Source organism: Acipenser ruthenus, chromosome 6 (genome assembly GCF_902713425.1).
Source record: "Acipenser ruthenus chromosome 6, fAciRut3.2 maternal haplotype, whole genome shotgun sequence".
In the NCBI taxonomy this organism is placed as follows: domain Eukaryota; kingdom Metazoa; phylum Chordata; class Actinopteri; order Acipenseriformes; family Acipenseridae; genus Acipenser; species Acipenser ruthenus.
In genome coordinates this window covers 6,694,642-6,706,771 of record NC_081194.1, presented here as the reverse complement: position 1 = coordinate 6,706,771, position 12,130 = coordinate 6,694,642, and the positions used below count along the sequence as shown (strand labels likewise).

The 12,130-nt window shown below is 39.8% G+C and overlaps 1 protein-coding gene across 8 annotated transcripts in view; it reads right to left on the bottom strand.

Moving 5' to 3' along the window:
* The window catches only part of LOC117411148 (regulator of G-protein signaling 7), a 118,531-nt gene that overhangs the window by 24,023 nt on the left and 82,378 nt on the right, over positions 1–12,130 (bottom strand). For all 8 annotated transcript variants that reach the window (XM_059024859.1, XM_059024862.1, XM_059024860.1 and 5 more), the window contains exons 6-7: positions 11,407–11,458; positions 126–190 (exon numbers count right to left, since the gene is read on the bottom strand). In XM_059024859.1, coding sequence (XP_058880842.1) covers positions 126–190; positions 11,407–11,458 — 117 coding nt within the window. The remainder of the gene's footprint in view (positions 1–125; positions 191–11,406; positions 11,459–12,130) is intronic.

Here is a 12,130-nt window from a genome sequence, read left to right as displayed (position 1 = left end):
TTGTATATTATTACACACAAGAAAAAAAGCAGAATAAGTGCAAGCACCACTACATCAGTTTGGCCTTTGTTTCCAAAACATGTCTCAATGTTAATCCAAGCAGTGTAGTGAATAGATTGACTTACAGCTTCATAGTCTGCGAGCTCCAGTCTTGCTTTGTTTTGCATTGTTCGCTTGCAGAGGTAAACCGCTGAAAAACAAGATTGCCAGTCAGATACAGCATATAAATACTTTTTTTTTTTTTCCTACAATCATTCAACAGAGACACACAATTGTCTGTTTGGAACCTGACCTCCGTTTAAGTTCTTATTGGGTTGTTTCTCTTGTGCTGGTTTTCCATTTTCCAACCTGACTGGGTCAGGTGGGGGGTATAAACCCATTGAGTGAAGGTCAGCAAGTGACTTGAGAGTGTCGTCATTTATTGAAAGCATCTTTTGGGGGGGGGGGGGGGGGGGATCCCATACGATCCCACATTTAATGTTATTATTACAGCGCTCATTACAATCGTGGACATATCTGCCTGAGAACATCACCTGCCTTAAATGTCACCTTTGCCTAGCTTCCTAACCTTTTGGATTCATTTTGGCAATCCCATCAACTGCTGATTTTGTACATATTTTTAAACTATAGAACAGGGGCGAACAACCTGAGCTAACCAAAGGGCAACATCAATTTCACAATTGTCAAATGCTTCAAATATTTTTGGTTTCAAACAACACCTTGTGTAAGCAGCTGCTGTGACTTCCACACTAGAATAGTGTTCACAGTTAAGATTGTTAATCTCCCCACCTAAAATCTCCAGTTTCAATTAGTGTTCTAAGTAACTTGCTGAGAACTGATCTAATTACACAGCATTGCGTAAAATATCTCAACCCAGTGGTTTACCCTAAAACAGAGTAATCCTGCCCCTGAACATCATGTTGTTTTTCAAAGCAATTTAAAAGAAATTCTAAAAAGTACATGCATCTAAACTGGCCTATATAGCAGGTTATAATGAGCAATCTAAAACACAAAAATTCACCACCATCTGGAAGGTTCAAAAAGAGCATTTTCACATGTTTACCAAGAGCATGATGTAGGAAAGGATGATATGAACAAACTCTTTAAAAAAAAAAAACATGGCTACACAACATAAAGCACGTAGGATTCACCTTGTTTCACATTCATTTGGTGAACTGCAATATAATTTGTGACTAGAAGGTGTTTTTATGGTCTTTACAAATATATTTATTTGTTTAATTTCAATTTCTTCTGTGATCAGCTGTGGGTTTAATTTGGCTATCAGTTGCATGTACTGTAGTTGTGATATTTCACCATCGGTGACCAGTATCAACCACTTGTGTGATTCAGATCAGGGTTCAGTGACATTCACCTGACAAGCCTCTGAATACTTCTAAACTGTGAATGCATACAGCACTACAACATTCGCTTGCACACTGGGACCAGTTATGTATAATTACAACAGTCACCAAAGTGGAATTCTGTATGATGCGTTTTCAGTCACCTGGCGATTGAGATGTGAGACTGCACAATATAAATCTTGGTTTTATTGTATATAATCCTATGGCTGATTACGTCTGCTGAACATGGGGAATAACAGGTTGTCATGATAATAATCTACCTATTTTTAGTCTTCACAATACATCTGCCACTTATTAATCATGAGTAATTCAACCATTGCGTCGTTTACCAATTAAAATATAAACTGCTTTTCACAGAACAAAATGACCTGCCATCTGCTTATTTGTAAACAGATGATAGTGTCAAGAGACTTCTAGTGCCTCAAACACTGTTTATTGTAGCCCCACGGAAACACGTCGCCCTACTTCGAAGATCAAATAAGGGATCTTTATCTAAATCTGACTAGGGAGAGACGAGAAGAGGATTGTATCAGACTTTATATAACTGCAGACTATATGAAACAGAGATCTCTCTGCCTCTAATAAAACAAAGTATGGGGACCGCTGAGTGACCAATTGATTGTATTCCAATTTCAGCCTTTTTAAGATTAGCAAATGTAGTAGCTGAACATTTACCTGAAAGTTGTAGTATGGTTACAATTATAATCACAACTTTCTGGCGTGTGATTCACCCCCTGGAGCATACTGGTGTTGTCCGTCAGCTTTATGAGGTGGAGTAGGGGAGGAAGAGGAATGTGTGAATTGTCAGGAAACTCACACAATTGATTATGAATTCAAACATAGACTAGACACCACTACTACATTATACAAATGTTACACTGCATTCTTTGGCCTTTGGCCTCACCTTTCGAGGTAGCAGTGTAGAGTAGTGGTTAGGGCTCTGGACTCTTGACCAGAGGGTCGTGGGTTCAATCCCAGTTGGGGGACACTGCTGTTGTACCCTTGAGCAAGGTACTTTACCTAGATTGCTCCAGTAAAAACCCAACTGTATAAATGGGTAATTGTATGTAAAAAATAATGTAATTGTATGTAAAAATAATGAGATATCTTGTAACAATTGTAAGTCACCCTGGGCGTCTGCTAAGAAATAAATAATAATAATAATAATAATAATAATAATAATACCCCTGTGCATAAATTAGCTCACAGATAAGTGGAGAGGCTGACCGTAGGGAAGCCATGGGCAGGGGGGCAGGAGAGCTGCCCTTTTCCGTTAGACGAAGCCAAAAAGCACATGGAGGCTGGGGACAAGGAGGAGAACTGGTGCACAGTGGGGACGTAATGAATTGAGGTAAAATATAAATCCTTTCCTTGTTGATCATTGGACGTATTATTTATCAAAGGACAAATACGATACCAGCTGGTGTTGGAAGCATCTAAAATATGCTTGATGTTTACGTGATTTCATCTAAAGTTAGTGGGTTCCCTGCCTGAACCACTCTTTGCTTAACTAGATGACTGTGAGTTTAAATGCCTTGTGGCACTGTACTTTGTCTGACATTTCATCAAGACAGAACAGCAACTACAGTGACTATGACAAATAGTCCACGACAACAATAAAAGGTACAAATAAACCTATTTGAAATACAGACTTAAACTAGGGGAAAAACTACCTCACAAATCTGTTATGCTGGTTCCATTTCTAATCATTACTCTCACAATCACTACAACTAATGTGCCGGTTCTTTTACTGATTTTTTCCCTCTGACATTCTGGATCATCAGAAGAAAGATTTTCACTCTTTTTGAAACTTCAACCAAACTTATCTGCTTCTGTTTGCTCATTACCACTAAATAAACAGTACAATCCTATAAGCTTAAAATGTCTGTTTCGCTTCAACCAATCGCACAAGATTATATGCGAGTCCACACTTATAAAGCTGCAATTTTGCAAACCAGTGGTAACTGGTTGACCATACAGGGTTCCCATTTATAACACCAGCACTGTTTTATTAAGGACTGTATTTTGAAAAGCTTGTTTTGAATAATTAAATTAAGTTTGCAATTTTTTAAATCATTTAAACTGTCCTTACGTTTTTATGAATATGGGCCATAGCCTTTTAAATATGTTTTAACCACATAGCAGGTGGAGTCAATGGGTACGTTTAGAATGAATTTTAGTACCCAGAATGGATCACACCGTCATCGTATTATACTGTTCTAAATTTTGGAAATGTGTGTTCTTGGCATGAAATGCCTGGAGTGGGTAGGCCAGTGCAACTTTGGTTCAGAAAGCATCAAATTCAAGGGACAAATTGAAGAATCATCATCTTACTGAGACAGAAGTATCTCCAGTTGCAAATCTCGCTTATAGCACAAAAAAAGCCAACCAGGAAGGGGCACAGATCTGCATTAGTGCTTCCCTACGACCAAAGGTAAGAATTTCACAACATACATCACTGAATAATCTCAAAATCGGCCAATTAACAAACAAATAAATACATCAATAAAAAAAATTGCATCTGTAGCAATATGTCCATTAAATATTCAGAATCGATACTATCATAGCCTATATTGCTCATTTAAAAACCTACAGGCAACTTTCATAGTCAACCAGTTACCATAGTTGTCTGAATGACAAAACTGCTAATATTCACTTCACTTTCTCCTCTTTCAACCTTTTGAAGAAATATACAGTGCTACCCCATTATAATGCGACCTGTTATAGTGCGGAACTGGTTATAACACGGTAAAGTCATGGCTCCCATTTCCCCCGTAATGCAATTTGACTTGCAAACGTTGGGTGAACGTTGTAGATACTTTAAGTGATCCTGGTGATGTTACCGTGAACTATGCGAGGATACATTGTAATAGATACTCAAAAAAAAGAACCTACAACACTGTGATTTTATTTGATTGTTGTTTTTACATTACCGTATTTAAACGCATTTAAGTTGAAACTGGGACATATAACTTATAAAGCTCCCATGCTTGCACTGTATTTTGTTTTTTTTCTAAAAGTAAAAATAAACTGTCCATTAAATTTACAAAACAATACAAGTGTGTATAAATGTTCTCGGATTCTGTGTTATTTATTTACAGTTTACAACATTTATTATAAAAAATATATACAATTTAAATAAGAGTGGTGTGAACTTTAAACTGGTGGAATAGCAGTTTCTATTATACTGTATATATTGTAACGACCCAGGATTTATACTGTTACACGACTGGTCTACTGTTTTTTGTTTGTGTGTGTGTGTGTGTGTGTGTGTGTGTGTGTGTGTGTGTGTGTGTGTGTGTGTGTTTGTTAGCAGGGAAGCGGTAAGCTTGCCTCAGCCAGGATTGGTGAGTGACGTCCGGGGAGGCGGGGACATGAAAGCATACAGGGAATGCGCTGTGTGAATGTGCTTCTGTGTGAATGTGCTTCTGTGTGAATGTGCTGCTGTGTGAATGCGCTGCTGTGTGAATGCGCTGCTGTGTGAATGCGCTGCTGTGTGAATGTGCTTCTGTGAGAGTGCAAGACTGTTTGTTGTTTTTGGTGTGGCCCAGGGAATAATCATCCCAAAAAACCATGGGTTCGAGTCCCTGCAAATTGTGTGTGTCTCCTTCCTTCATTTTCCACCATATGCTACCATATTAATTTGACTTGTGGGCATTGAAAATCATTTTGGGAACAAAAATGCCAATATCCGTTATAAGGCCAAACACAAATAACGCTGTCTCCTAACTATGGACCCCGACAACCACATTATAACGGGGTAGAACTGTATTTTTAACTACAGTATCTATAATGCAGATTCTGGTACAGACTACATTCAAACTCCCATAACACCAAGATCCAGATTTCTAATCTCATTCTTTAAGGCAAACATGCCTATTATCAAATTCCTAATTATAGTTCTAACATTACTTTAGACTTTCCCCGTAACGTAGGGCATAATTATAATGTTTAAAAGCAGACAAAGGAGCACTCTAATGATGTTGTACATTGTGGGGTTTAACAGACTCAGTGCCTCAAACACATTATTTAGAATCTTAAATTGCTTACTGGGCTGAAGGAATTTGTTGGCCACAAAAGACAATTCCCTTCAACAGAATGCAAGGACATTTTTCTGCAGAGAGTTACAATGCTTGTGTCGTTTAAGATCAAAGTCATGCTTGGTGCTTGCGAATCTTGTCATGGGGAACTGGTATGCTTATGCATTGCCTTCAGACTCTTATGGGCTTTGAATCAGTACGTGGATCTTTCACAATCCAGGCTTAAAATATAAAATAAACTTTTGGAAGCTTCCGTGGCTTTTAAAATACATTTAATCAGAGGTCTATTATGAAGCGATTCTGGTCTTATCTTTTTTTTAAAACACGTCTAACGCAATGATGACCTGGGCTGATTTAAGTGTCAGTTTATTTTCCAGGAAGAAGCATGTAGCTTTGTTATGGCTGTCCCTCAGATACTTTAAATAATTGCCATGGGGGGCATCCTGAAAGTAAAGAGTACAGTAATTGTATTTCCATTGTATATGTACTGTTACACAATAGGGGGAAGATGGGTGCTTGTGTGTGTGGGTGTCTGGTGGTGGAAATCGTATTTAATTGAGTGATTGAGGTGTGATTTGAAAAGTGTGGAATGTGGCCAGGTAGTAATTGAATGATTGGTTGTAAATTACTCCTGGTCACGCCCTATAAAAGAAAAAAAAGGAATGAATGTTTGCTGTGGTTTGAGGAGGAGGAGGAGGAGGAGGAGGAGGAAAAGGAAAAGGAGAAGGAGGAGAAGGAGGAGGAGGAGGAGGAGAAGGAGAAGGATGAGGAGGAGGAGGAGGAGGAGGAAAAGGAGAAGGAGGAGAAGGAGGAGGAGGAGAAGGAGAAGGATGAGGAGGAGGAGGAGGAGGAAAAGGAGAAGGAGGAGAAGGAGGAGGAGGAGAAGGAGAAGGATGAGGAGGAGGAGGAGGAGGAAAAGGAAAAGGAGGAGAAGGAGGAGGAGAAGAAGGAGAAGGATGAGGAGGAGGAGAAGGAGAGAAGGAGAAGGAGAAGGAGAAGGAGGAGAAGGAAAAGGAGAAGGAGAAGGAGGATGAGAAGAAGGAGAAGGAGAGAAGGAGAAGGAGAAGGAGAAGGAGAAGGAGAAGTGTGCTGTGAGTACAAAGTGAGTAAGTGTAGAACACCAGGATAGCTGTGATTGGGTGTTGTACTTCTACTTTGTGTGCTTAGGAGTGTTTTTGTTCAAACTATTATTTTGTTCCTGTGTTTTGTTTATTTTGTGTTTATTTTGCAACCGATCTGTGGTCTCTTCACTTACTCCCCCTTCTCTATAGCCGATGGCTCCTTTTTTTCCAGGTTCTGGCAGCAGCAGCTCTGGCTCTGGCGCAACTCTTGCCTCAGTCGCCGATTCGTTTCTCGCTTTACACTGCTGGCCTCTTGTTGTAGGCAGTTGTCCTCTTGTTGTTCAGCAGTAGCTTGTAGCAATGCTCTTAGCATTTCTTCCATTTCCATTTTATTTTTGTTTTGTTTAAGTTCTGAGCTGGATCAGTAGGGGGAGCCAGCGGCAGAAATAGCAACCCAGACACAGAAACGAGTTCAGCGCTTTTTGCGTACTTTTAATAAACAAAAAACAAACAAAACACAGAAACAAAATAACAGTTTGAACTAAACACACAGAGCCCAAGTACAACACCCAATCACAGCTATCTATCCCAGTGTTCTACATGCACTCGCAAAAAACACCCCTGAGAGCGCGCATGACACACTGCCCGATGAAATCGCGGGAAGTGGGGCACATTTTGTGAGTGTATGGCATAAAACCAAGATCCCAGCAGTTTACCTCCTAGTACAGCGCCAATGGGGCGATTCAGTAGCCGAAAGCGAAATGCTATGGCGGTAACGTTTTCTATGTTGTCTTTTTGTGAGCTCATTAAATTACCCCTTGCATGTTTAAATTAGTTACAAATAAAATAGCAACTTATTTGTGTACTTGCACAAGTTTTATTAAATAATATGCATCCACTTTTTTTTTTAAATGAGAACAATGAAAATATGCATGTCTCACACAATCGAGAACTACAATGTGATGATACTGGGTTCCTGAACTGTCTGCTGCTGTAGTGAATGGTCTAATCGACATTGCAGAATACACAGTATCTGAATTGCTATCCAGATGTGGCTGCATATATGTGTTGTTGTACTTACTATAGGGATGCATTTTGGCATTTGGTGTCATGTGACCTAACGCGGTGAACTCAGTGGTTGTTGAGCTCCTGCAAGCAGAATTGCATCGCAAAATATTTAACATGTTTAAACTTTACGAGCCAATTGAAATCGATCGGCCGATCCTGTAAAATCACATTGCAAAGCATAACACACTGCCCGATGCGACTGAAAAATCGCGTCGCTATTGATCGCATCGGGCAGTGTGTCCAGGGCTTAACTCTCCTACACAATCCACACCAAACATTCATTCCTTTGTTCCTTTATAGGGCTGACCAGGGGTCATTTACAACCAATCATTCAATTACCACCTGGCCACATTCCACACTTTTCAAATCACACCTCAATGACTCATTAAACACAATTTCCATCATCAGACACCCACACACACATGAATCCATGTGCAGAGCCTCTGCCCTGCACACATCCTCCCCCTACTCTGGCACAGTACATGTAGCCTGATGCAGTTATGCCAGCATAGCACAAAAGGACATTTCAAACCTGGAAATAAATTAAATATGTATAACCGCCTATAATAAAACATTGGTAAAGATGAACTGTGCAAGGCAAAGTTATTTTTTTTCCACGCATAAACTCAACACTTCATATTATTCTCAGATCCCAGGCTAGTTCCTTTTGTTTAGGGATAGGCATCCCTTCATTGATTCTCTTGTCACAGAGCCACCAAGTAGTAAGCATATCCTTTCATATAATTCATTCTTTCACTTGAATTGCAAAATGGCAGAAATTAATTACAATTGGCAAAATAAAACATGTAACAAATATCACTAAATTAACATTGTGTTTGAATTTAAAGTTAATGGTGTTTTTGTTTTCTTCCATTAAACCTTATGTGATAACTGCTGTTGAACTATTTTTTAAAAGTTTTGTTTGTACAGTAGGCATCCCATCCTCATTAACAAGCTTGCTGATACCCAGCTATTGAAATGTCAAACTCTGATCTTGATTATTAATCCAGTCAAATCTATTGAAAGGATTATCTATTGTAACAGGCATCTCATCATACTGTAGGGTGGAGAATGTTCTGTGGATTGAGATTGAATGTAGATGCATGAGTTCTGATATATTTGACTAATATATAAAAGACCTTACATAGTTTGAAAATCAACCACAGCATGTATTACCATGAAATGACAAACTGTGATCTGTTATCAAAGGCAAAAGCAACAACAACAATATGTTATACTGTGATAGTGTCACTATTTAACCATAAACATACATTTTCTTGTGGTATGATTTCCCTTTACATTATGATTAAATACCCCCTCCCCACTCACCTTTTCCAGGCTGCTGCCCCTCAAACATTATTATTTAATATATTTTTTATTTTCTCTCATTTCTTACTTAATACTGATTTGATTGTATTCTGTAACTTCTATTATCTGTAATGTGATACTTTGTAACAACTGTAAGTTGTCCAGGGTAAGGGCATCTACTATGACACATACACACCTCAGCCTTATCTCCCATCACATGACACATACACACCTCAGCCTTCTCTCCCATCACATCACACATACACACCTCAGCCTTATCTCCCATCACATCACACATACACACCTCAGCCTTATCTCCCATCACATCACACATACACACCTCAGCCTTCTCTCCCATCACATCACACATACACACCTCAGCCTTATCTCCCATCACATCACACATACACACCTCAGCCTTATCTCCCATCACATGACACATACACACCTCAGCCTTCTCTCCCATCACATGACACATACACACCTCAGCCTTCTCTCCCATCACATCACACATACACACCTCAGCCTTCTCTCCCATCACATCACACATACACACCTCAGCCTTCTCTCCCATCACATCACACATACACACCTCAGCCTTATCTCCATCACATCACACATACACACCTCAGCCTTATCTCCCATCACATCACACATACACACCTCAGCCTTATCTCCATCACATCACACATACACACCTCAGCCTTCTCTCCCATCACATCACACATACACACCTCAGCCTTCTCTCCCATCACATCACACATACACACCTCAGCCTTCTCTCCCATCACATCACACATACACACCTCAGCCTTATCTCCATCACATCACACATACACACCTCAGCCTTATCTCCCATCACATCACACATACACACCTCAGCCTTATCTCCATCACATCACACATACACACCTCAGCCTTCTCTCCCATCACATCACACATACACACCTCAGCCTTATCTCCCATCACGACACATACACACCTCAGCCTTATCTCCCATCACATCACACATACACACCTCAGCCTTATCTCCCATCACATCACACATACACACCTCAGCCTTATCTCCCATCACATCACACATACACACCTCAGCCTTCTCTCCCATCACATCACACATACACACCTCAGCCTTCTCTCCCATCACATCACACATACACACCTCAGCCTTATCTCCCATCACATCACACATACACACCTCAGCCTTATCTCCCATCACATCACACATACACACCTCAGCCTTATCTCCCATCACATCACACATACACACCTCAGCCTTCTCTCCCATCACATCACACATACACACCTCAGCCTTATCTCCCATCACATCACACATACACACCTCAGCCTTATCTCCCATCACATCACACATACACACCTCAGCCTTCTCTCCCATCACATCACACATACACACCTCAGCCTTATCTCCCATCACATCACACATACACACCTCAGCCTTATCTCCCATCACATCACACATACACACCTCAGCCTTATCTCCCATCACATCACACATACACACCTCAGCCTTATCTCCCATCACATCACACATACACACCTCAGCCTTCTCTCCCATCTCATCACACATACACACCTCAGCCTTATCTCCCATCACATCACACATACACACCTCAGCCTTATCTCCCATCACATCACACATACACACCTCAGCCTTATCTCCATCACATCACACATACACACTTCAGCCTTCTGGCTCCAGGCTGAGATTGACATTTATTATCTTCAATCCAGGAATCAACGTAGGGACATTTTGGATTTGCCGCACTGAAATATAGTCCCCCTCCTCATAAAGAGGGAAAGAAAGATGCAGTCCAGTTACTTTATTTCTAGAAGTCATGTAGTCTTGTATTATGTATCTTAACACCCTTAGCCAATAACAATTATATTAAAAGGGTTAAAGCTAAGGGTGAGTGTGCACTGTGTTTGATAGGCTGAGGAGAAAGAGAACCAAGGTAGCAACATCAAATACATTTAGAAACTAAAGGCTTACATGTTATTATGCCTGAGTCATCAACAAGGAATGTATCATTTATATTTCCCAATTAACACTTTTAATTAAAGAGCAAAAGTGGGATTTCATTAAAAAGGTGTTATACATTAATTCATATTTTAGTATGTCAGCCCATCAGTGGTGTAAATTAGCCAAGATGAAAAAAACATGAGATAAGAAGATTTTTTGTGTTTTTTGTATTTCATTTGAGGTCAAGTTAGAGAAAAGTAAAAGCCAATATTTCAACATCTAACCCCAGATGTCATCTGGAACTCTACACGTTGCTTATGCTTTTTCCATTAACCTCAAGGTCCAACGTTCTGGATTCTAATTAAACACAGCATATGCAGCATTTGTGTACCACTGCATGTTTTAAACATACATGATCTGTTTAATTAAATACTTATTTGTAAAGAGGGATAATGTTAGAAAAAAAAATTGGGCATCCAGGGCAAACAGCCTCGCAATGTCTATGGGAATGTTGAAATCTCAGTTATAACTTATCTCACATGTTCTCAATAAGTTACAGCATGTTTGAAAAATAAATCTGCACAAACCATAGTCTGTGTTTTCAGGCTCCCAACAGTTCGATGGCCAAAAGTATGGTGTCTGTGGGAAACAGTGAGACAAAAGACAGAAAAAAGATTAGGAACCGTATAATAACACTGACACAAACCTGAAAATAAACAAAATGTCAATTTTTGTCTTTTCTCATTACCATACTGTAAAGTTCATGAAACACATATCTTCCATCTAGGGGTACACAATAAACACTATTCTAAATGCCAGGGCCGGCGTAACCATATAGGCAGAACAGGTGGACGCCTAGGGCAGCAAATTGAGGGGGGTGGCAAAAATGCTACAAAATTACATTTTATACTTCACATTTCTTTAATCATAAAATGTTCAACATCTTAGATCACCGTTTCTTGTTCTGCAAAGCTGCTGATGTACGGAACCATATCATGAGCAGTGGTGTAGTCCTAAATCTGGAAGTACGGAAACGCAAAATCTGGTCTCCCCTGGGAACAGGCTTGTGGTTGTTGAGCCCGTTGCTAACCAAAGGACTCATTGAAGTTCCTTGCATATTCAAATGGTGCGGACATTACTGGGTTTCATTGAATTAGCCTGACAGTGATTCTTATAAAAGGATGTTGCTAATACAGGATAATCGAAACATTTTACATCTCTGAAATTCTCCGATGACTGTCCTGGAAATTGCTAGATTTGTAGCTAGTTACTTTTGACAACAAATCTTGCCAAGTCAGCCCTTAAAGTCAT